Raw genomic sequence first — 25467 nt, forward strand, 5'->3', positions numbered from 1 at the left:
TCCAAAGAGCATGCAGTACCATGAGACAGGAAAGGAATATATAACAAAAATATTTTCCTTTTTTCTTCTGGTATGGAAACAACTTTTTCAAAATTGTTATATTTTACGTTCTGGGCTACATGTGCAGATCGTGCAGGTTTGTTATTGCTACACAGGTATACATGTGCCATGGTGGTTTGCTGTGTCCATCCCCCTGTCATCTACATTAGGTATTTCTCCTAATGTTATTCCTCCCCTATCCTCCCACCCCCTGCTATCCTTCCCCACCCCCCTCACCTCCCAACAGGCCCTGGTGTGTGATGTTCCCCTCCCTGTGTCCATGAGCTCTCACTGTTCAACACCCACTTACGAGTGAGAACATGAGGTGTTTGGTTTCCTGTTCTTGTGTCAATTTGCTGAGGATGACGGTTTCCAGCTTCATTCACGTCCCTGTGAAGGACATGTACTCATCCTTTTTTATGGATGTATAGTATTCCATGGCATATATGTGCCACATTTTCTTTATCCAGTCTATCATTAATGGGCATTGGGGTTGGTTCCAAGTCTTTGCTATTGTGAACTGTGCACATACATGTGCATGTGTCTTTATAACTGAATGTTTTATAATCCTTTGGGTATATACCCAGTTACGGGATTGCTGAGTCAAATGGTATTCCTAGGTCTAGATCCTTGAAGAATCACTACACTGTCTTCCACAATGGTTGAACTAATTTACATTCCCACCAGCAGTGTAAAAGTGTTCTCATTTCTCCACATCCTTTCCAACGTCTGTTGTCTCCTTATTTCTTAATGATCGCCATTCTAACTGGCATGAGATGGTATCTTAATGTGGTTTTGATTTGCATTTCTCTAATGACCAGTGATGATGAGCTTTTTTCATATGTTTTTTCTATCTAAACAAAATTGTTGGGATTTAAATTTCTTAAGACAAGTGAAAGAAAAAAAGCAAAAAAAAAAAAACCACAGAAGTGAAACTTTAAAAGCCATTTCATCAAGGGCCCATTTATCCACAACCATATTCAAACCACATATGTATGTGGTTTAAAATGTTGGCTCTAAATTTCGATCTGAGAATCCCTGGAGTTCAAGATCCAGGCAGGGGGTCTAAGAGGTCAAATAATACAAAATGTTATTTGCCATTTTCACTCTCATTCTCTTTCAAATGTACAGTGGAGCTTTACATAGACATGATGTGTCATAACAGCATAGTTCTAATGTCTATTGGAATGTATGGTTGTGCATGCTTGTTTTTTAAATATTTTAGTTTTTATTTCTAAAATAGCAAATATCAATAGATACAACCAACTAAAAAGCTCTTTGGAATCTGCAATCATTTTATTTATCTATCATTATGAAAAGGGCTTAACTGAGATCCAGTAATTTGATAGAAAACCAGAGCTTCCTGTGTCAATAAGGACTGACCTCAATAATGTAATGTGACCAGACAAAAGAAAGTTGCAAAATATGTAGAGTGTACAACAATTTATATACACTTTTAGGACATAAAAACAAATTCTACATTTTATTTATGACCATACACATATGTAATAAAATGTTTTAAAAGAGAATGGAAATAATAATTCGGGGTGTCAGTTATCTCTAGGCAATAATATTTAATCATGTAAAAGAAACTTCAGAAAGTTTCAGAACCAGTGTTTTAAAAGACTATGTCCATCACATGCTCATTAAAGAGTGATTACTTTCCTCATTCTCGATAATCAAAGATACCCTCCCCCAACACACACACACACACAGGGTCTGCTAACTAGAATATCTGACTGGCTTGAAATCATCAGTATAGCCACAGTATGAAGCAATGATTAAACTTAAAGCACAGCTCACATGTTGGCAAGTAAAGTTTGTCTTATCTGGTAAGTTTTGGTGCTACACATTGACCTTACATTCTTTCCACCTTCCTAATACCCACTCTTCCTTTTTCTGAGGTATTATCTCATTGTACCACCCTCCATCATATGCATCTGCTTCTTTTCCCTTCATTTGCTCCCTACACTCTCTGCTTTCCTCGTTCTTTATTCCCCCTTTTACTCTTATCCTCTTCCTTCTAATCTGACATTGCATATCTAGGGTTCAATACTATCCATAGTTCCAGGCATTCACTGGGGGTCTTGGAACATAACCCCCATGGATACGGTGGGGAAACTGTACATTTTGTTGTGTCACAACCTAACTCCAAATCTTCAGTTAAAACTGTTCGGTTTAGGAAAAAACACCCCAGCACAAGGAAGCTAGGTCTATGGGTACTGTGCTGTGTCATATGGCAAAACATAGGAAACAGACCACGGACAAGGATCTTTGCAAAGACTTTTCACTGCCAGTGGAGAAGAGCTCAAGGGACATCAATGTATTCACTCTCATTAATCCTCTTCTGGGGCAGATGCTGGTTATGTTTACTTACTTCTAGCTCTTTTCTCTAGCACAAACAAGGCTCAAATTCACTCCCATTTTACCTCCCATGGAAAGAACCACTGGAAAGATCACTCCCTTAAAGAGCTTATTCACTCTGAGCCATACCACTCATTCAGAGAGAAGCTTAAGAAGAAACACTACCACAGTGGTGGCAGGTTGCCAGGGGGTGCGATCTGATATGAAAAATACATATGAACACAACTATCAACTCACTCTCACTACCAGAATGTGCCAACAGTTGTTGCTCTCACTGGCAAAAACAAAATTATTTTTCAGTTCTTGTAAAGCAAAACACTGGCATTTCCTATGACAGGGAATCTAACTGTAGATGAGCCATGTTATAATAATATAGACTGTTTTCAAACTCATCCTTAAAACGAAGAGAATCAGTGAGGAACATATTTATTTTCACCTGTCATATTCACTGCCCGATCTTTTTAAATGCAAGGTAAGTATGCGAGACTTTGTGATTCCAGTTTTATAAAGTCCAGCTCTTGAGATTATCCTGTCCCATTGCTAGAGTCTATCTGGAACCGTCTCCTGCTGTGGAGTACTGCATGATGCCATTTTTCCCCTCTCTCCCCATTACATGGCAAATGTCTATAGAAATCACGCTTTCTCAGCACGTCAAGTCATATGTCATCAGATCCTATGCTGATGAACAAGACATGAGGAAAACAAAGGCAAGGACAAAGAACATCTAAAATGACAGAATGAAATTACCATGGAACTTTATTTTTTAAATGTTCAAAAAGATATCCACTCTTTCATTCCAACTATATGACAAGTCTGGAAAAAGCAAAACCATGGAGACACCAAAAAGACCAATGGTTGCCAGAAGCCAGCGGAGAAAAAGAGATCAAAAGGCAGAGGACAGAGGATATTTCGGGCTGGGAAACTATTTTGTCTCTGATGCTACAAGGATATATACATGCAATTACACATTTGTCCAACAGCAGAGAATTTACAACGCCAAGAGTGAACGCTAACATAAACTGTGGACCTTGGGGGTGATGTGTCTGTCCAGGTAGGTTCCTCAACTGTAACTCTGATGAACTATGACGGGGGGTACTGATAATGAGGAGGCTACTCATATGTCTGGGGTCATGGGGAATATGGAAAATCTCTATACCTTCCCAATTTTGCTGTGAATCTAAAACTGCTTGGAAAATAATGTTATGAATTTTAAAAAACATACTGAACTTGCTATTACCCTAAATCATAAAAAGACAATTTTCACCTTGAAAATTGTGAATCACTAAAGATCAAGGTAACAGAATATGAGTATAAGCTCCCAAATTGAAGCATATAAAAACACATAAAGCAATTAATTTAACTGCATACATAGGCAAAAAGTTGATAAAAATGATTGAATATCTAATCATTATTTCATAATTATAAACAGGGATTTAATACAATATGAATCAAAACTGGTCCATCCATGTACATAAAAGATAATTTTTACTCTAATTTTAAATCAGAACTTATTATGCCCATTTTATCCACAATTTTATGAAAGTTTAATCAGATAAGGACAGATTATAATTAGTTAATATTGCCATAGTAACTTATGTACAAATACCTGTTAAGTATTCACCAAGTGTCAAAACTTAAGTAGCATTGCTACTTAATATGAATGATGCAACTGAAACCAGTACCATGTTATGGTCTATCATTCTGTTATTTGCTATCATATTACATCAAATTTTATGATAACACCAAAAATTTAGTCAGGGCCATAGCTGCTGGGCAGCAAGGATTTCATATAGCAGGCACGAGACAGCCATCCTTAGAAAGCTTGCTTGCAAGGCTGGTCCTTGGCTGGTGTTCGGGACCTTGAATTTGGGAGGGCTCCCACCATTCCCTAACTTAGAAGAAGGGAATGGCTCACCGTGCCTAAACTGTTTGTGCAAATGCAAATGTGGTTTGCTATGAACAATTCATTTCCTCCTAGGAGTCTGGCATTTTGGTCCATGTGAGGGAGAGGAGAGGATGCCTATGTGACTAGCCTCCATCTAAAATATGGGTGCTGAGCCTCTAAAGAAACTCTGGTAAGGCAGACAACATTGTACGTGTGTTTTCAAAATCTGAGGTTGGGGGAATTAAGCAGATCCTGGTAACTACACAGGAGATGACTCCTGTAGCTTGTGTCTGGCTTCCTCCACACTTTGACACATGCACCTTTTCCCTTCTCAAATTTTGCTTTGTGTCTTTCCACTGTAATAAATCAAAGCTCCCAGAATGACTGTCTGCTGAGTCCTGTGAGTCCTTCTCAGTAAATTACCAAACCTAGGGTGGTCTTGGGAACCCCCGATACAATTGCATCATATAATTTTTTAATTTTTTTTTTTCTTTTTTTTTTTTTGGGAAAAAGAGAAAAAGAAGGGGAAAAAAAGAAAAAGAGGGAAAAAGGAATATTACTTCATTCCTAAAATGGGTTTCAATAATGGCCGATCAATATTTTGAGTGTTTAAAGTGGTTAATGCATATTTTATGTGTTTAAAATGGGGACCTCTATTGTGTTTATTTGTTCTGGCTCTGAGTTCAAGTCCTGGATATCGTTATCAATTTGTTGTCGCGTTGAATCTAAATCTCATTATGTGTCTTATGTATCTGGGTGTTAAGATCTCTTATTATTACATTAATCCTTTTACCCTTGCATCCTTGTAGCTTTGAAATCTATTTTATTAAGTGTGAGAATTGCAACTCCTGCTTTTTATTTATTTATTTTTGCTCTCCATTTGGTTGGTGAGTTTTTTTCCATCCCCTTGTTTTGAGTCTTTGTATATCTTCAGATATATCGTTAGATTTTGTGGATAATATATATTTTGTGTGTTTAACATGGAGAGCTCTATTGAGTTTATTTGTTCTGGATCTTAGTTCCAGTCCCGGGTATCGTTATCAATTTGTTGTCTCATTGAATCTAAATTTCATTATGGGTCTTATGTATCTGGGTGTTAAGATCTCTTATTATTACATTAATCCTTTTACCCTTGTATCCTTGTAGCTTTGAAATCTATTTTGTCAAATGTGAAAATTGCAACTCCTGCTTCTTATTTATTTATTTTTGCTCTCCATTTGGTTGGTACGTTTTTGTTTTTTTTTTTTCCAACCCTTTATTTTCAGTCTATGTATATCTTTGGATATACCGTTAGATTTTGTCTGTATCTTTTGATTGGGAGATTTGGTCGATTTAAATTTAGGGTTGCTGCCATTTGTTGTTAACTGGCTATTTTGTCCTTTCGTTGATAAAAATTCTTCTTTATGTTAATGCTCTTCACTTTTTGATGTATTTTTAGAAAGGGTCATACTGGTTGTTCCTTTCTGTGTATAATGCTTCTTTTAGAAGTTCTTGTAAAGCAGGCCTGGTGGTAATAAAATCTCTGAGTACTTGCTTGTTCCTAAAAGATTTTATTTTTCCTTCAAATGTAAAGCTTAAATTGGCAGGATATGAAATTTTGGGCTGAAAGTTCTGTTGATTAAGTATATTGAATATTGGCCCCCACTCTCTTCTAGCTTGTAGGATTTCCGTTGAGAGATCTGCTGTAAGCCTAATAGGCTTACCTTTATGGGTGACTTGATCTTTCTCTCTGGCTGCCCTTAATATTTTCTCCTTCGTTTCGATCTTGGTGAATCTAATGATTATGTGCCTTGGGGTTGGTCTTCTTGAGGAATATCTTTGTGGTGTTCTCTGTATTGCCTGGGGTTGAATAGTGTCCTGCTTTGCTAAATTAGGAAAATTTTCCTGGATAATGTCCTGGAGAGTATTTTCCAGCTTGACTTCATTCTCTCCCTCACATTCAGGTACACCAATCAAGCGTATATTAGGTCTTTTCACATAGTCCCATATTGCTTGGAGACTTTGCTCATTCCTTTTTATCCTTTTTTCTCTATTCTTGTCTTGTCGTTTTGTTTCATTAAGTTGGTCTTCTACCTCTGATACCCTTTCTTCTGCTTGATCCATTTGGCTGTTTAAGCTTGTACATATTTCACTGAGTTCTCGTGTTGTATTTTTCAACTCCATAAGTTCATTTGTATTCCTCTCTATATTGTCTATTCTTTTCAACATTTCATCTAATCTTTTTTCCAAGTTCTTAGTTTCTTTACATTGGGTTAGAACAAGTTCCTTTAACTCCCAGAAGTTTCTTATCATCCACCTTTTAAAGCCTACTTCAGATAATGGAACACAGTCCTTTTCCATCAGGGCTTGTTCCGTTACTGATGAGTCCTCTTCCATCAGGGCTTGTTCGGTTGCTGATGAGTCCTTTTCCATCAGGGCTTGTTCCATTGCTGATGGGTTCTGATTTTGAGTATACTCGGCCTTCTTAGGCTGTTTTTTTCCCTTCATTATAAATGAACCGCCTTTCTAATTAGTTTTCTGAGTCGACGTCCGACTTATTGATTCCCAGTGCTGGGATCCGAGCAACCCACTGTGGCAGCCTAAATAGCAGCAATAAGACTGATGGTGCTCTTCTGCCCGGGAATCTCTGGTCTGGCTTCCCTCTTGAGTCCGCAACAAGCGGCTCTGACTTCCTGGAGCTCCAAACTCCGGTCAGTAGGGGAAGCAGTCCCGTTGGCTCTGCGTGAAGAGCTGCTGCGCCGAGACGCCGGCAAAACCGCTGCGGCAGCCACAAGAGTCGCGCTGGCGACCCGTGGGGCTCCTCCACTGGGAATCGGCTAATCGGTGAGTGACGAAAATTCGTCTAATGATGTGGCGTCGTCTCGTTCTCTGAGCTTTCACTGGGAGCTACAATCCTGAGCTGTTAGTGGTCGGCCATCTTCGAGCCTAGTCTTTTCGGAAGTTCTAATTTTTTTATTTTTTAAGTTGATGTGTTACATGTGACTACAATCAGAAGCTTGTTTCACAGAATTCCTTTCTCTAATATACTTACTTTTTAGTTTTTGACATTTGCCTTGGAGATTCCTGTACTTCCGTATCCAATGAACTAAAGGCATTAAAAATGCATCAATGATGTCAGAAAGTAATTTTTAAAAGCAACAATCCTATATTAACCCAATTAAAAAATAAAAAATCTTGATGATTGACAGTATGTTCTATAGTATAAAAGTTTCTGACACAAAAAATTAAAAGCTCATAGTAAATTTTCTCCAACTCGGTAGGGTTTAATTCACTTTCATAGTAATTATGCAGCAGGCCAGGTAAAGTGGCACACATCTGTAGCTGCAGCCATTCAGGAGGCTGAGGCAGAAGGATTGCTTGAGGCTGGAAACTAAAGCTACGGTGTGCTATAATCACACCTGTTCAAAAAAAAAAAAAAAGACTTCATCCAAAATGTATGAATTATCCATTTCTCCCTCCAAATAGTGGAACTGATCAGTAAGGATCAACAGGACTTTTAACTTATCTGGCCAGGAGAAGAGACTTATCTTATACATAGATAGTTAAAAGTCTGATAATCCATTAGACCACATATTCTAGTTAAATCACAGATTACCAATTTCTGAAGAAATGCAATTACCAGAAAAGCACTTCACATTTAAACTATGTCAGCTAAAACAATTTGTATTTGACAACCAGAAGACACTTAAAATCTTGGCAGACCATCATCATTGTGTCATTGTGGTGCACATATAAAGAAGTGTATTTGAAATGTGTTTTAATAGTATTTTTTTTAGGAATAAAATTCAAAAGGAAGCAGTAAAAGCAGAAGTATCACAAGGGTAAATGAAAAGGGAACTGCACTAACAAAGAGTCAGGCATTGACTTTTCTACTGATGTGACCAGTGTTCCCCAAATACAGAACCACTATATTCAGCATTTCACTGTACATTTTTCTCCAGGACATGATATTAGTTTCCTGCAATAAACTATTTTTTTAATGTTGGTTCCACTAAAGTGCTGGTCTGTAAACTATTTCTAATTAAAACTTGAAATTTTGTCAAAATGTTGCTATATTATGATTCCATGTCAGAGGAGGGGATATATGTGCGTCTGATAGCGGCTTCCAGTTGCTGCTGTCAGATGTTTGTTTGGGAATGCGTCCAGAAGACCTTATCAAGGATTTGAGTACAAAACAAGCATTTCCACAAAACAACAGGTAAGAAAGACTACACTCTTCCTCACATAGGACCTTTAGGTTTAGACAATTCTAGGAAAGTGGTGGTACATGAACTCACCAGTCTTGACCATTTTCCCTGATCTTGTATAGGGAGCTGCTGCAGTTACAAAGTTAGATAGGACCTTGGTAGGTGTATTCTTCCACATTTGAACCCCAGAAGTACTGATTATATAATCAGTCAACCCTGCAACTCTATGATTGTTCTTTAGAAGAGAGTACAACTGAAAAGCTTTTCTCTCTGTTTTGTTTTGTTTTTTTTTTTTTTTTGAGACAGAGTCTCGCTCTGTCATCAGGCTGGAATGTGGCGTGGTCTTGGCTCACTGCAACCTTCACCTCCTGGGTTCAAGTGCTTCTCCTGCCTCAGTCTCCTGAGTACCTGGGACTACAGGCATGGGCCACCACACCCAGCTAATTTTTGTATTTTTACTAGAGACAGGTTTCACCATGTTTGCCAGGATGATCTCCATCTCATGACCTCATGATCTGCCCACCTTGGACTCCCAAAGTGTTGGGATTACAGGTGTGAGCCACCGTGCCCAGCCCACTGAAGAGCTTATAAAAGGTTAACTCACTTGACTTTTTAGTAATCTTACTGGTTAGAATTTATACTCCCTCCCTGAAATTCTCACCTTTGTAAGTTTTTGCAACATCCCTTTTGATTCCTCTCCTCTTTCTCTTTAGCCACTGCTCAGGCTTCTTTCTTAACTCCTCTGGGAAATGCTGATATTCCTGTCACTGGCCCTCTGCTCATTCTATACCTTTTCCATCATGGATAAGCTCACTCAGATCTATGATTTTGCCTGTTATTCCAAGTCTGCATCTCCAACCTCAGAGTTCCATCTCCAGCCATAAATGCCTATTATCCAATTACTTACTAAAAATATCCTACATGGACATTCCAGTAAACATAACAATGCTGAGAGAAATGCTAGTCATGCCTGTTGACCTGCTGCTCTCCTTTACACACCTGAAAACTGCCTACTCCTTCATGTCCCGGTTAGGGGCGAGGGCACAAGCCAGAAACCTGAGAATCATCTGAGATTTCTCCTTATCCCCTATCTTTTTACAGTCAATAATCACTAAATAATTTTAACTGTACCTCTTTTCTGCATCTGCTTTATATTTCCACTGCCACACGTTTATTTTATGCTTATATTTCCTAGTTAAACATGGGTTCTTAAGTAGTGGCTTTTATAGGGAAAAAACAACTATTATTTCTTAAATGGAAAAAAAGTTTAAGTAAAATAAATTAAAAAGGCATCATGCCAAGACTGAGACCAACATTTTTAAATGAGTAACTGAGCTCCTTAATCTTCTTGATTTCACCAGGGCTGGGTGAAAACCTCACAACAGACTGCTACTAGACTGAGGACAGGACAAGGAAACTATAGCTCTGCTAATTGCATGCTTCCTTTGTTTCCCTGTCTCTTTATATGGTTATCTTCCAGCTGCCCTCTATATGAGGGGTCAGCAAACTACAGGCCATGGGCCAAATCCAGTCTGCCTTATAGTTTTGTAAATAAAGTTTTACTGGAGCTCAGTTATCCGTATTTGCTTACCTGTTATCTATGACTGTTTTCATACTTCAATGGCAGGGTTGAGTAGGAATGACAGAGACCACGAAAAAGCCCTGTACAGAAAAAGCTTCCAATCCCTGCTTTATACCATAACCAGAATGCCCTAATACTCCAATCTAATTGTGTGACTCCCAGCTCACAATTCTCCAATGAACCCCTACAGTAAACATTGCTGTCTCCCTACCCGATTCCCTACTCTGTGTTGCTGGAGAAACACATGTCTATTTGGATATTTATCAGGCCAATAGCCCTCCCAACTCCAAAGAAAGAAGAAATGATTATTCTAAGCTTATCGCAGTAATTACATTTGCTTTCCCAGTGCCTGGTTTAGGAATGAGCATGTAGTAGCCAATAAAATGTTACAGGAAGTCCACTGCATGCTTCCGAGTCTTCTCTCTAATTGAAAGAAACATGTAAACAAAAGCCACCCTTTCAGCCTTCAGATATTGTCAGTGAGACCATGATGCTTGGAGCTGCTGCTAATTAGCCAGCCATGAAAAGAGACATGAACAAAACACTGTGATGTCACTGAACAGTCAAAACAACTCTGGTCCCTACTGTTTTAGCCACTGTTAGGTCATCTAGTATTTGCAGCCCAAAGCATTCCACCTGGCAAATTTCACAGCCTACAGGAAAAGATCTACTCATTTCTACAGTATTAAAAAGTCTGGGCAGGGAGTGGTGGCTCATCTCTAATCCCAGCACTTGGGAGGCCAAGGGGGATGGATCACTTGAGGCGAGGAGTTCAAGACCAGCCTGTCCAACATGCCAATATCCTGTCTCTACTAAAAATATAAAAATTAGCTGGGCATGGTGGCTCACACCTGTAATCCCAGCTACTTGGGAGGCTGAGGCATGAGAATCACTTAGCTGAGAGAATGCCACTGCACTCCAGCTTGGATGACAGAGTGAGACTGTCTCAAAAAAAGAAAAAGATGTCTGTCGTAAGCTTGCCTTAGGTATTCACTGCATTCCCAACCATTCACATCTTACATGACTTGCACTAGCAAAACTGAACCGCTCATAAACCCTGCAAAGTTCATTCAAGCATCTGATTTTTGCACTTGCTGCTCCTTCTGCCAAACACACAATCTTGTTAGATGTTCCTTCTGCCCACATCATCCTTCTGCCTCTTTGCCTAGTAAAGTTCTACTTTCTCTGCATGCTTACCTTAAATCCTACCCACTGTTTTACAGCTTTCACTCCTCATCACATAAAGTGTTGGCACATATTTAACACAATAAATGATCATTATACGCTTCAGAGGGCATCTAGCCCACAGCAGTAGTAGGCACTGAATAAATAATTCAGCAAATAAATAAAATGACAATGATAACAAGCTCCGGGGGTTTTTTTGTTTTTGTTTTTGTTTTCTTTTTTGAGACAGGGTCTTACTCTGTTACCAAGACAGGAGTGCAGTGGCATGATCATAGCTCACTGTAACCTCAAACACCCAGGCTCAAGAAATCCTCCCACCTCAGCCTCCCAAGTAGCTAAAAACACAAGCACCTATCACTGTGCCCAGCTCATGTTTTATTATTAAAAAAAAAAATTTTAGTAGCAATGAGGTCTTGTCATGTTGCCCAGGCTGGTCTCAAACTCCTGGGCTAAAGTGATCCTCTCATCTCAGCCTCCCAAACTGCTGAGATTAGAGGCATGCACCACCGAGCTGGCCCTGGCTATATTTTTAAATGTTTGTATTCTGTAACATTAGAAAAAAATGCTTAGTATCTAACAGACATTTGATAATTATTTGTTAAGTGGCCAAGTGAATAATTTCCTTGAAAATTCTGTTGAAAAAAACACAGAAATTAAATAGAGACAGTTCTATTATGACCACCTCAAAAACTAAAACTATGTCTATTTCATGTTTGTCTCCAGTAACTTGCAAAACCTAACTTATAGTTCTTCGATTAATATATACTAAATTAAAGGTGTCCTCTTACAATTCAGATTGTCCAATGCATGAGGCATCACATCTCAGTAGCACAGTAGCATTCTTGTTATTGTGAAACATTTTTATACTTTTATTATAATTTGTTGAGCCTAGAGTTGGGCTACTTGAATATTTATTATGATAATCTTTTGGCTAATGGTAACAGGATATCTTGTGCTAACAAAATTCTTGTTATCATAACTAACCAGCAGGTAGAAGAACACATCTTGTTCTAATGAAGTAAATATACCTCATTCGATTTCAAATTAGGGGGAAAGTCAATAATAGTGAGATCTTGTTGGTTTATAAGTATGTAACATGACCTGTACTTCTCAACAAGGAATTGCTTTTCTGACTTCTACACTCAGTAGGTGTCTTTAAAAATAATTTCCTATTAGTATGCACACTGGATATGTTTTGCAGGTTTTTTTCTTTTTTGGAGACAGGGTCTCACTCTGTCTTCTAGGTTGGATTGGAGTGCAGTGGCATTATCACAATTATAGTTCATTGCGGCCTAAACTCCCAGGCTCAAGTGATCCTCCCATCTCAGCCTCCCAAGTAGCTGGGATTACAGGTGTGCACCAAAACACCCAGCTAATTTTTTACTTGCTTTTGTAGAGATGTGGTCTCACTATGTTGCCCAGGCTGGTCTGGAGCTTCCCGACGCAAGCAATCCTCCCGCCTAGGCCTCCCAATGTGTGGGACTACAGCTGTGGGCCAGCACACCTGGCCATTTTACAGTTCTTATTGCCATTTGTTTGTGGTACCAGAAAGGCATTGTTGATTTTCCAGTTTTGAAACGACTTTGTGTTACTTTCGTGACACAAATCACTATGTAATACTGTTAGCCTTTGAACAACACAGGTTTGAACTGCAGGGGTCTACTTATAGGCAGATTTTCTCCCACCTCAGATAGCAAAGACCAATCATTCTCCTCCTCCTTAGCCTACTCAACTTGAAGACTATGATTAAGAGTTATATAATGATCCACTTGCATTTAATGAATAGTATACTTACTTTTTCTTATCATTTTCTTAATAACAGTTTATTTCTCTAGCTTCCTTTATTGTAAGAATACAGCATATTAATACATACACCACACCAAACACAGCTTAATTGACTGTTTATGTTATCAATAAGCTGCTGGTCACCTTCTTGGGGGAGTCAAAAGTTATACACAGATTTCTGAATGCAGAGGGGACCAAGCATCCCTAAATCCCACGTTATTAAGGGTCAACTGTGATTGACAGCCATTTATTTTAAAAATTAAGTAGAAGTTCCAATTTCATAACAAGTGTAATTCATTATAATATGACCATAAAGAAAACATACAACTTACTAACTTAAAAATATCTTTTTCTTATTTATACAAATATAGCATATAGGATTTTAGGGACCATAATTGAATAATTTTTTTTCAGACAAGATTGTTTGAGATAATAAATGACCTGCAATTAACTTTTTAAATAATTGTGAAATCTAACCTACCAAGAAAGAAATTAAGAGAAAAATATACGAGCAACTTACACACACAGGACTTTTAAAAAACTTTTAAAAGTTTCATGATCAAAACTTCCTTACTCTTACTTCTTTATCTATAGGACCACCAAAAATAATTCACTATCAGAAGTCTTACCTTGATTGTTATTTTGAGGAAGACTTTCAGGTGTCTGTTTTTCCTTATATTCAGCAATTAGTTGCTGAATGCTATAGATAAAAATGTAATAAATGAAATTACTGTTTTAAAACAAATGAAAAATACCAAATATATTAAATTTTTAGAGTATTTCAAACAATATCAGAGTTAATATCAGAACTTTATCCTATATACTAATTTGCGAGTTCTACCAACTTTTCTTTAAGCTTTTAAAGAAAAAAAACAGATGAAGTACTCCTAAATTGAAGGGAGTATAGCTCAGTATAAATTAACTCACATTCGCTTGACATAATGGAAAGTGTCCTAGCTCTATTACCAGAAGCTACTTGTTCTCTGACAAGTCGCTTCTCTTAGGCTCAATGTATTCTTCTAAAAAGCAAGGATTTTACTGGCTTATTTCACTAGGTTGTTAAAGATTTAATGAAATAATGTTTTGAAAATGCTCAAATAAACAGTGAAGCAATAAAATAATTTGTTCTTGAACTTAATTGCCAAAACTATTTCCCAATGTGTATTTTTTGAGGTTCTAAAATTCCCATTGCAGTTTTCTGAAACTGTTAAGTCCTACTTTTGCTTATCAGTTGTTCCATTCTTTGTGGCTTATAATTCAGGGCATCACAACTATTTCATAGTTTGTAAATAAATTTTCTTATAAATATATTATTTCATCAAACTAGATAACATCCCTGTCCACTAGGACTGAACTCATCAATCACACTAAGGGCAGAAAGCTAACAGATGTCAAGACCTAGCTTGGGGTACTGTTCCAAACTCAAACTGAATTGGCAGATCTTTGTTAGAATGCTGCTCAATCCCCATGTTAACCTCCAACTGACATGGAAAACAAAATTCTACTTTTATTTTTTCAGTTCCACGAAAGAGATGCAAGTTGACATTCTCTCATTTCTGTGATACATACTAACAATATATTTGCACACACATCCCACATGTTACTCAGCTTGATTCTCATTCCATAGACCACCTTATTTCATATTTTGTAGTGAAAAATCACAATTTTAATATTAGGTTACACCCAATTTGCTTTAACTCACACCGTTTCTTTGGAGCTAGTCAGCAAATAGTCAAATGAACTTCCAGTGACGGTGCAAAATATGGACCACTTCACAGATCTGTGCATCATCCTTATGCAGGGGCCATGCTAATTTTCTCTGCATTTTGTTTCGATTTTAGTATATGTTTGCTGCTGAAGCAAATACAAAACTCTCCTTTTATGCATGGATACTCATGAGTCATGAATGAGGCTTAGCTCTGTTAAATCCAACTAACATACTTGAGACTCTGAATTCTGGTGATGGCTTCCTGCCACAACTCTTGGGAAGGATAATATGGGACCTTCCATGATCTAAGAAAAGGTACTATACTGGATATACAGGGCCCTCAGTGTACAGATCTGGTAGCAGTGAAAAAAGGAAACTCATCTCTTTCTGCAACATTATTTGAACTGAACCCGAAGGCCTAAAGGGTAACTTAACATAAAGGTCTTGGCTAAGTCTAAGCTAAGATGTTGGCTCCACCTAGGTTCTGAGTGAGGGGTGAAGGGTCAGTTGGCTCATTATGTGTGTGGATAATGCTAGGAGGCTCAGCTGCCAGAGCAGGATGTTGGGAACAATGCCTCAGCATATAAACATATGTATGTGAAGCAAAAAAAGTTTAACTTTGAAATCTATGTATGGATCACCATGAAGACTTGAGGGCATCCTGGTGGCAAAGGTCAACCATTACTGGACTGCAGGACCAGTTTCAATGCAATGACACAGCAACAGAAACAACAGCGGAAACAACAGGATGATTACAGTGAACTTTTTCTTCCCTCCTTCTGACTTGCAAAAGAGGGTTGTCATCTGAAACTTAAAGAACCCCATAGGTTCTGAAAAAATTCAAGGAAGAGGGTAGAGGAGACAGTTCCCAGAAGACAGTACAAAATTTTCTGCTAAACTGGACATTTCAAGACCCAAATACCTAATTAGAAAACCCTAAGCTGTGACACTATTTTTTATCTCATGCATAGGGGTTACACTTGGAATGAAATGGACAATGCTGGGATCCCTAAGGATAAAGGTCTTAAAAGTCCTGAGATAAAGAAGCCTGTACCCTTTGCTACTTTTAACTAGTTTGGCCTTTTGCTGGATTTCAGGCTAATGACGTGGACTAATTCATTGCCACTCCAAAACTACCTGAACCAAACTATAAAATCTCACCTGATGTATACAATGCAATCATTATAATTATTTTAAACCTCAATTTGGTGTTAACTAGCCTTTTAATGTAAACACTTACCCAGTAAACCGATTAAAAATTGCATAGTCTTCTGCAGTCCTCCCAAACATATCTTGAGAAAAGATGTCAATTTTTTGCTGCAGAAGAAGGCTAACTATGTTTGCTGATCCACATTGCACGGCGAGAATGAGGGCTGTTCTAAAATGACAGAGTGATAACTTCTCCCTTAGGAACTGTAAAAAGCTATTTAAAAAGCTTATTCAATATACTTTACCAACTTAATAGTTTGCCCATCCATGTAGAATTAAACATTTACTTGTACTAACAGACACCAGAATCTTGGGTGCTCAAGTGTTCATCTTTGTAAATTACCACCAAGGCTAAAAGGAAGGGACAAAGAGGAAGTCTCTTGTCCCAATGGGGTATGTCACAGTAGAAGTTACTAACTTTCAGTCCCCTGATGAGCAAGCAACTATGCTCAGGTCACTTATCTAAAGTAGGCAAAGATTTAAGTGAAGATTTCACCACTGCTTCCCTAGCCTGATAGGCTGTGATTCAAAATCAGCCAGGGGTCAGATAAGAGAGCTATCTGCAGGCTGAAAAACAAAAATATCAATAAAAATGGTAATATTAGTAGTCACAGTGGTTTCAGTTACTGATACTGATAGGCATGTGCTAGGCACTGAATTAAATGCTGCACACACAATCTTTCTTACATACACAACCCTGGAAGGATATAGTAGTATCCTCTTTTTAATACAGAAAAACGTATTTGGTGATGAGTAATGTTCCCAAGGTCACACACCTACAAATGGGAAAGCTAGAAATTTAAACTCAGTCTTGTATGAATCTGAAGCCTAACTCTTTTCTCTTTATCATCCACCTATGAGTTGTCTTCGTGAAAGAAAAAGTTTATCCCCTGAAAACTGTATTTTCTCCCTCTGCCCATACCAATTTAAAAAACATCAAAATATATTAGAAGTGAAAAAGGAAACCCACATATCTGGTAATGGCAATTAACAGTCATGTAGAGATAATCTAACATTAATATTCTTCAAAGAAAGCAAAGAGTTATCCAAAAGACAAAATTATTTTTATCTCTATTCATGTTTACTTAACATAGCATGTTTAAAAGAAAATCATGTAAGGAGAGATTAAAAACTACAATAAAAGGGTTAAGAAATTCAGTATCGAGTGATAAAGTAAAAATAGAAAGTCCACACTCCATAAAACTAATAAACTAATAGGAGACCTCTGTAGCTAATACAAGATCATATGACCCAAAATATTAAATTACAAACACCAGTCAGTATAAGAAGAGAAGATGAATCCCACTATACACTGTTCATGTCGCCCAGTCCAAATAGTTTTCCACCAGATGATTTGTTTATATTTTTTACTATATCCCAATAATTTTATTAATCTTTTTATTAATTTAATATTTCTGACTTGACTGTTTTCACTCCAGAACAAAACTGAGGGTTAACACTGAGGGTTTAAAAAAGAACATACCGTCCTACCTCGGGCTTGTTCGCAGGCGGCATCGGAGCCGAGCCGGACTGGTCAGGATGATCACGGACGTGCAGCTCGCCATCTTCGCCAACATGCTGGGTGTGTCGCTCTTCTTGCTTGTCGTTCTCTATCACTACGTGGCCGTCAACAATCCCAAGAAGCAGGAATGAAAGTGGCGCTTTCTCTGTCCCAGGATTCCAGGACATAGTCTGAGGCAAGATGGAGGGTGTGAGGGGCCTTCACACTTCAGTTCATCCCTTCTACCCATCACAACATACAAAGCAACTACACCTGGATTTTTCCAAACAACTTTTATTTCCTCAGTCTTCCTTAACCTTATGGAATAAGAAGCTGCCATTCAATAGGGCCCAGTATAGGGGCTGCTTTCTTTTCTACTCCCTCCCCCCCAATATAAAAATATAGATATATAAAAAAAAAAAAAAAAGAACATACCTTTGACACTTATCAACTGCAAGTAAATTTGCTCCTCTCTCCAGTAAAAGTTCTACCATTTGCTGTCTTTTTAGGCTTATGGCAAATAGAAGTGGTGTGAGGTCATCCTGTAATACACCAACAACAATTTACAATTCACAAAATTCTTATTTCTCAATGGACTGGCAACCTCACATAAGATCCTATAGACTTAAATGTATAACACAGAAAGTAAATTAAAAATAGCCTCTTCCTTCTCACTCCTCTGTGTTTTCCCATCTGCTGCTCCTTCCCTTAGAGGCCACCCTCCTCTGCCTCACCACATCAACTCTAATCTCCAAAACTCCCTTCAAATATTACTGGTTCCAAAAATCTTTGCTTCTATCACAGCATTTAGCATGGAATATCGGAATGGTGGTATTGCTTCCCATGTAAACAAGAGCTTCTTGGAGGGCAGGCTCTTTATCACTATATATGTCTCTGTATTTATCTCCATATTTCCAATCCCTGAGACATACCAGTAAATGCTTCGAGTATTTTTACTAAATTAATGATCTAACATATTTGCCTTTAGATCAGTGTTTCTTAAACTTCATTCCAAAGAATATTTACTTTACCAGAAGTTATAGACTGTACCCCAACAGGAAGATTCCATGATCATCTACATTTGGGAAATATTATTAAACAGCACATTATATATCCAGTATTTAAGAAATCTCTTGAATTTTGCCTAATTCCTATTTGGCAATACTTTCTTTGTGGCAAACGTTAACATTTGAGGATTTAGAGTTTCGGGAATACAGTGGTGAGAGCGTTCCAGTAAAGGTGGGTGTTTCCTCCAGGTTATACAAACTTGCTTAATTCTCTTCTATCAGTGGTGTCAGGATCCCAGATGCCCAATGTCAGTGCCCAGCGTCAGGCCCTTCTACTACAAATGGGTCACTAAGAAAATGGTCTGTGAATTACAGAAATCAGCTTCAAATGAACTTCCATTGCTGATTATTAAAAGGCTCATGGGTTTTCTCCTGCTACAAGAAGAGAGATTTTTATCTTAGATGTTAGAAAGCACAGTATAAAATTCTGTTCTTAATTATAATCCTAAGGCCCTAATGCACATCTACTGTTAAAATTCTTTGTTAATTTTGTTTCCATATTTATTGCCTCTTAAAACTATCTTTCATTTTAGGCAAAATGTAAATCAGAAATACAAATACAATGGCTTATCAATAAAACTATCTAATACCGATCTATCTGGATTGTTTCTATAATAATGAAAGCCACTAAGTCACCTGCATTTCTAAGGGACAATGCTGAGGAGAAAAATGTAATTTTTTTTGCAATATGAATAGCCCAGCCACCTATAGCCAGGAATAACCCAAACAGGCTTACAGGCATGCTAATGGGAAGGCGACTCTTTGTGGTAGCTATAGACAAAAGAGTTTTTAAAAAACAACTTCCAAACCCTAAAGTTCAACCCCATTGCTAAGGGATATCTATAAAATATAGACTATATGTTATAAACAAATATAAACTGTTTTGAAAAACTTCAAATCTTTATCAAAATATGCCATGACAGGAGCCGTAAACTCAAATCTTACCAAGGCAAAGGAAGTGACCTGAGTGAGTACCTAGGTGGGCGCAGCAGCAAACCAGAGAACATATACCTCATACAAAGGGGCAACCTAGTTGCAGCACACCGAACAGTGACATGGGCTCAAGGGACAACAGGCTTGATTCTTAAAGAGAAGCCTGAAATCCAGATTTGTGCATGAGTCTCCTAAATTTTACACATTGACACAATTTGTGGAGGCAAATTAAACGTATCTGTGGGCCACATTTTGACTACAGCCCTTGTGTTTTTACACTTGTTATAGATGTGTTTCAAAATGGTTGTGTGTAAAGTATTTACATGTAAAATAGTTCCTTTAATTTCAGATGTTTTACCAAAATAAATCAGGCCCCAACGTGTAATAAAAATTGCTATTAAAACTCACAGTTGCTCACACCTGCAAGTCCAGCACTCTGGGAGGCCAAGGCAAGAGGATCACGTGAACCCAGGAGTCTGAGACCAGCCTGAGCAACTCAGTGAGACCCTGTTTCTTCAAAATTAAAAAAGAAAAAAAAAAAATGCTCACAGGCTCAAAATACTCACACTGCAAGAATTTTTCTAATATTTATTCAATTAAAATCTACTTGTATTTATTTTTCCTAGATTGTTAACCAAATGGATAATTAGTCCATGACTGTTGAAACTAAATTATTAAAAGAATCAATATTTGTACTCTTACTTTTTCATAGTTTTTCAGTGCTTAAAACTGTCATCTTGATTATTTCAAAACTCTGTGAACTTGAACAGAGATACTGAGACAGTCCATAACAGAGCTTCAATTAAAAAAAAAAAAAAGGCTAAGTGTTTGCCAGCTCTAATCGAGAAAACTCTGCTTGTAATAAAGATTAAGCTGTTTGTAATAAACAATAATCACCTGGATGATAACAAAGACAAAATCCTAAAACAGTCAGCCTCTGCTTACTGAAGGGCTATGATGTTGGGAAGGAAAAGGTATTCTGTAAGCTGAGAGATATTACCAATAATATTCCTTTTAACTTCCCAACCCAGAGGTAGAGAAAGATAAAGTCAGGATAATAGTATTGAAAAGAGACAGATTTCAAGGAAGTAGCACCTATCAAACTCCAACTCCTCTAGAGATTTCTTAAGTTTCTGAGAATGAGCATTTACATATTACACCTATCTATTCACTGGCTCTTAACCAGGACTGTATCTGAAGTTTTAGGAATTTACTGCTGTTGTTAGAGACAGGGTCTCACTATGTTGCCCAGGCTAGACTCAAACTCTGGGGCTCAAGCAGTCCTCCCAATTCAGTCTCCCAACTAGCAGGGACTTCAGCCAAGTACCACTACACCTGGCTTCAAGGAAATATTTTAAAACATAAACTTGTTCAGGCTTCATTAGACTTATTATATCAAAAGTATTCAGGGAAGAGCTTAGACTTGTAGATTTGTTTTAATTTCCTCAGGTTACTGTGATGCACAATTCTAGCTGAGAACTAGAACAACAATTACTTCAGTCTCCTCTCTCACCCACATGACCAGTAGTTCCCTTTATCATTTGAGGATTTTGTCAAAAAAAGGAAAGAGGAAGAGACAGTCATTTACTAAAAACTCCATTTAGTTTTCCTAGGTAGGAGTAGCACAGGGACTAGTAAACTCAAAATCCAACTTGATTTTGCTATTTCTAAACTCCGCCTCGCCCACCTTCCCGTCAGGGCGTTCTAGATTTGAGGGCTGAGTGCAGACGCTTATCTAAGTGGCTGTTTCCTACTCATCACCACCGAGTCACAGCTAATCGTGTTTCCTTAGAGTCCTCCTAGATTGGCAAGTTCACAACCCACTCTCTTCCAAACTGAAAATGATGATCCAATTATCCCCAAAACTGAAGAAAAACTTGTCTAAACATATAAACTAGAAAAAAAGAAATAGTAATAACAACAACAAAACACATTAAAAAAAAGGTCGCCTTGGTATTTTCCCTCAATTACTTAACCTCCAAGCTGGCCTCCATATTTCTGGCTTTTTTTGCCCTTTCCATTTTGCCCTCCTAAGCTTTGCCACTGAGAGCTAAACTGCTTGAATGTTTTTTGTTTTTTGTTTTTTTTTTAGAACCTGTCAATAGCAGCAAGATTTCTATTTATTGAAAAATGTTTTTTCTTGGAGTTTTAAGATAAAGTCTATTTCCAGGGCAAATTTTGCTTTTCACAGATTAGAAAAAACAAAATAGGGAAGAAAAAAAATTTTTAAGTATTAACTTTTACAAATTCAGTGTTTTCAAAAATATTTACCACCTGTGCATGAAAGAAAGCTGTGCCCTCTCCTGCTGCTTTAAAAGTATCAAGATTTGAAATATTAGATAATTATTTCAAAATATTCTCATTCGGGGGGTTCTTGAGCTTCCAAATATGGAAAACTGACAGCTACATATGTCAGTGTTAAAACAAAAGCATTTCGAATAGTTTGAAAATAAAGTTGGTTGGTCTATACCTCATTGTTTGCCTCCATATTTGTACTGTATAAAAGCAGTTTTTCTGCCAGTGATTCGTCTTCATTATGCACAGCATAGTGCAGAGCGGTGTTGCCGTAGATATCTGGAAGGTCTGGATCAGCACCCCGTTCCAGCAAAATAGTTGCGCATTCCTCTTTTTTGCATTGTACGGCCTGTCATTATTAGACCAAGAAATAGATTACAAATGCTAGGAATTCAAAAATAGAGGTTTTGCTAATGAGTTACATTTAAATGAGATGAATTCATTTTTATTCTGTTGAGAAATGTGAAGTTCATGAATATTGATGAATGCTAAGTGTATGATAGAATATATTGTTTTCTAGGAAGAACAATGGCAAGGAAAACCTAGCAGCTCCCCCCTCCACCGCAGTAGAAAACCACTTGGGGCATTCCAAAGTGGCAGGACAATATGTAAATATCATACACCTGTTAAAACAATTCTTTAAGCTATCTGACCCTGCCCCAGTGGCTCCCTCATGGAGAATACATTTTAGGTTGTTTGATCAGTGGTAAGTGGGCACCAGCTGCCTACTTGGTGTGTTTTGTGTTATGAGAAAATACTGAACACCTGTTTGTTAAAAATGATCACCTGTTCAGAGAGATTAAATGCGTGGGTCAGCGCCTACCTGGGGCCTTCAGCCTGGAATGCTGTGAGCCCCTGAGCCTCTCAGTTTGGAAGGCTGCTGGCCCCCACAGATAGATCCACTTTGCTGTTCTATCTGGGCGTCTGCCTCTCATTTCCTTCAGTGCTGCCTGGGTGGGAGTCTCTATGGCCGAGCTGGTTCTCAGTAATTCTACATAATCAGATCCATCTCATGCTGAAATACTTGGTCACTATATACCTTTATCAGAGCTGTCCTCTTATTGCTGTCAAAACAATTAAGTTGACATTTTCTGTCCACCAGGAGAGCTACCACTGCTGGATGTCCACAGGCACATGCGAAATGCAGAGCCATCCTATGACAGTAAAAACGCTTTTTAGGAAATTGTACTGTACTATCTGAAAACATACAATGATTCACATATATCCATAGCACTGGATAGAATGTTAGTCCTGTCTTTAAAACAAGTATTTAATTTTCCTGAGAAGAAAGCACAGTATTTACCAGCTCTTATTATTCACTACGTTAATGAAATGTAGCTTATTTGAATAGAAAATGCTTCGCCTCTGGATTCAGTTCACCTCGAGGTGAAATCCTACTTTAAGATCTGTCACTTCCTGTTGGCCTTTTTGGGCCTCAGTTTCCTAATCAATAAAATGGGAATTAAAATAGCAGCGGTCCATAGTGATGTTCTGGGCATCACTATGATGCTTAAAAGAGAATCTGTGCAAAGCATTTAGAACAGTTCCTAGCACAAATAACCCCCCAATAACTGTTAGATATTATAATTTTTATAATACTACTACTTAACAACATAAACAATTTGATTAAGTAAAATAATACGATTACACACACTTCTGAGGTATGTTTAAAGATTAGAAGTAACACTGTATTATCATTCTAAGATGTTCCTTTTCTCACATTTTAACAACTCTGACATTGGGATTCTCCTTGCAATTCATAATTTATCACAACTATAATTGGCAGCTCTAAATAATTCTTATTGACACATAAAATAATGGGCATCAAACAATCCACGTTAAGTAGAATATGGTGTATACAACAGGTCCAGAGCAGTTGGGCAGTTCTAATCATATGATTGGTGTTTAAGTACATTTTAGTTCTTAAAAGCACTATGGAATAAAGAGGGCTGAGATTAAAAAGCATAACAAATTTTTAAAACAAAATAATTCTTACTTTGATTTTCAAAAAAACTTTAAGCCAAAGGAAGAAACTCAGGGTTCAAATGAACAGACATGGCTCATTTTATTCGATACTTAGATTTATGTAATGCATGTAAATCAGGCATTCCCGATGATTAATATTAGTACATAAGACTGTTATATATTTTCAAAAGGGCAGTTAAAGTTTACCTTTTACTATTTTCTACCTCCAGAAATGCTTTTCTTTGAAAGGGGGGAGAAAAAGCTTCCATTGAGATCAAGTCCTAATACTCCAATTTTAAATCTCTCAGGCTTACTCAGGCTGGGCAGCTAAACATGAAGTTTTTAAGGACGGAAGAAACCTGAGCGATATAATATGTATAATAGCTATTCAGCTTGTGTTTGACGAATACATTGATTAAATGGACAAACATAGTTGAGAAGTGTAATATTTTTAAAGAAAACTCCTGTAAAGTAGAGCAACACTTTTTTTTTTTTTTCCCCAGAGAGTTTCGCTCTTGTTACCCAGGCTGGAGTGCAATGGCACGATCTCACCTGGCCGCAACCTCCGCCTCCTGGGTTCAGGCAATTCTCCTGCCTCAGCTTCCTTGAGTAGCTGGGATTACAGGCACGCGCCACCGTGCCCAGCTAATTTTTTGTATTTTTAGTAGAGACGGGGTTTCACCTTGTTGACCAGGATGGTCTCGATCTCTTGACCTCGTGATCCGCCCGCCTCGGCCTCCCAAAGTGCTGGGATTACAGGCGTGAGCCACCGCGCCCGGCCTGCAACACTTCTGCAATAGGAATAACCATTTATATGTGCTCCTGGCTCACGGAGAGGCCTGGGCCCCCGACCCTTCCAAGGTTCCCCCATCCGGGGTGCCATGGAGCCTGTGGGCACCAGAAAGCCCGGGTCCCCGACAGGACTGCTCACCCGCCTCCTTCGCCTGGCCATTACCTATTCTCATTGTCCCTCTCGTCCACGCCAGGGCCTCCGGGCACCAGGACGCGCTCCAGCCCAGGGACGTCACCCCGCCAGGCAGCTCTGTGGAGCTCGTCGAGATCTTTCGGGTCGACGCGGTACCGAGGCGGGGCGAAGATTTCCGCTTCACGCTTCCCTCTGCTGACCGAGCTGTCGCGCCGCCAGCTGGTGAGGGAGCCCGAGGGCCATTGGTCCTCAGGGCGCCCACCTCTAAATGTCCTCCTCATGGCGGAGACTGCCGCCTCCCGAGACCCCTCGGCCCCTCCCCGCCCCTCCCCGCTTTTCTCCACCCCCGGAGGCCAACAGTAGCGAGTTACTGCAGTGACCACAACCTCCCAGGAGGAAAGCCCGCGGTTTCCAATCGGTGAAAGCAGCACCGCCAAGCCAAGTAAGAACTGTCAAGCCAAGCGACCACCGCCAAGCCTCACTGGTAATGGCAAGGCACGTGGGTGACGCCAAGGCACGCGGATAACCGGCAAGCCCTCGCGTGTGACGTCACCGCACTTGCTCAGGCTCCCGTGACATCACTGCACCTGTGCACACAGGCCCCCGCCTCCGGTAGAAAACTCCTTGGCCTACAGATGGCGCTGCAGCTCCGGCGCCGGCCTGGGCTGACGGGTCCTTTCAGGTGGCAGCGTCCAGCCTGCCTGTCATCGGGGAGTGCCGCCTCACAGCGCCGCCGCGCACCTGCTCCGGCCTGGGCTGGCTGTTCCTTCCGGGTGGCGGCGTCCAGCCTGCCTGTCACCGGGCACTGCACTCCAGCCTGAGCAAGAGTAGGACTCT

The 25467-nt window shown here is 38.9% G+C and overlaps 2 protein-coding genes and 1 non-coding gene across 17 annotated transcripts in view; 1 reads left to right on the forward strand and 2 right to left on the reverse strand.

Moving 5' to 3' along the window:
* LOC100387117 (coiled-coil domain-containing protein 144A) overlaps positions 1 to 25122 on the reverse strand; it is a 106336-nt gene extending 81214 nt beyond the window's left edge. For 14 of the 15 annotated variants that reach the window (XM_078374447.1, XM_078374440.1, XM_078374437.1 and 11 more), the window contains exons 1-7: positions 24661 to 25122; positions 22780 to 22894; positions 21916 to 22089; positions 19866 to 19958; positions 17881 to 17987; positions 15976 to 16113; positions 13657 to 13727 (exon numbers count right to left, since the gene is read on the reverse strand). In XM_078374447.1, coding sequence (XP_078230573.1) covers positions 13657 to 13727; positions 15976 to 16113; positions 17881 to 17987; positions 19866 to 19958; positions 21916 to 22089; positions 22780 to 22894; positions 24661 to 24911 — 949 coding nt within the window. In that variant the 5' untranslated portion in view covers positions 24912 to 25122. The remainder of the gene's footprint in view (positions 1 to 13656; positions 13728 to 15975; positions 16114 to 17880; positions 17988 to 19865; positions 19959 to 21915; positions 22090 to 22779; positions 22895 to 24660) is intronic. The other variant, XM_078374436.1, reaches the window with a different exon arrangement.
* On the reverse strand, positions 14784 to 14892 carry LOC118154243 (U6 spliceosomal RNA). Its single transcript, XR_004744131.1, has one exon. It is a non-coding gene; the product is annotated as a U6 spliceosomal RNA (small nuclear RNA).
* On the forward strand, positions 17439 to 17875 carry LOC100410089 (dolichyl-diphosphooligosaccharide--protein glycosyltransferase subunit 4). Its single transcript, XM_002748631.7, has one exon. The coding sequence runs from the start codon at positions 17484 to 17486 to the stop codon at positions 17595 to 17597; it is 114 nt and encodes a 37-aa protein (XP_002748677.1). The 5' UTR covers positions 17439 to 17483; the 3' UTR covers positions 17598 to 17875.
* Positions 25123 to 25467: the final 345 nt, after the last annotated feature.

Source organism: Callithrix jacchus, chromosome 5, assembly GCF_049354715.1.
Source record: "Callithrix jacchus isolate 240 chromosome 5, calJac240_pri, whole genome shotgun sequence".
In the NCBI taxonomy this organism is placed as follows: Eukaryota; Metazoa; Chordata; class Mammalia; order Primates; family Cebidae; genus Callithrix; species Callithrix jacchus.

Coding starts and splice junctions, on each gene's coding strand:
- LOC100410089 (XM_002748631.7), top strand. CDS start 17,484: ATGATCACGGACGTGCAGCTCGCCATCTTCGCCAACATGCTGGGTGTG.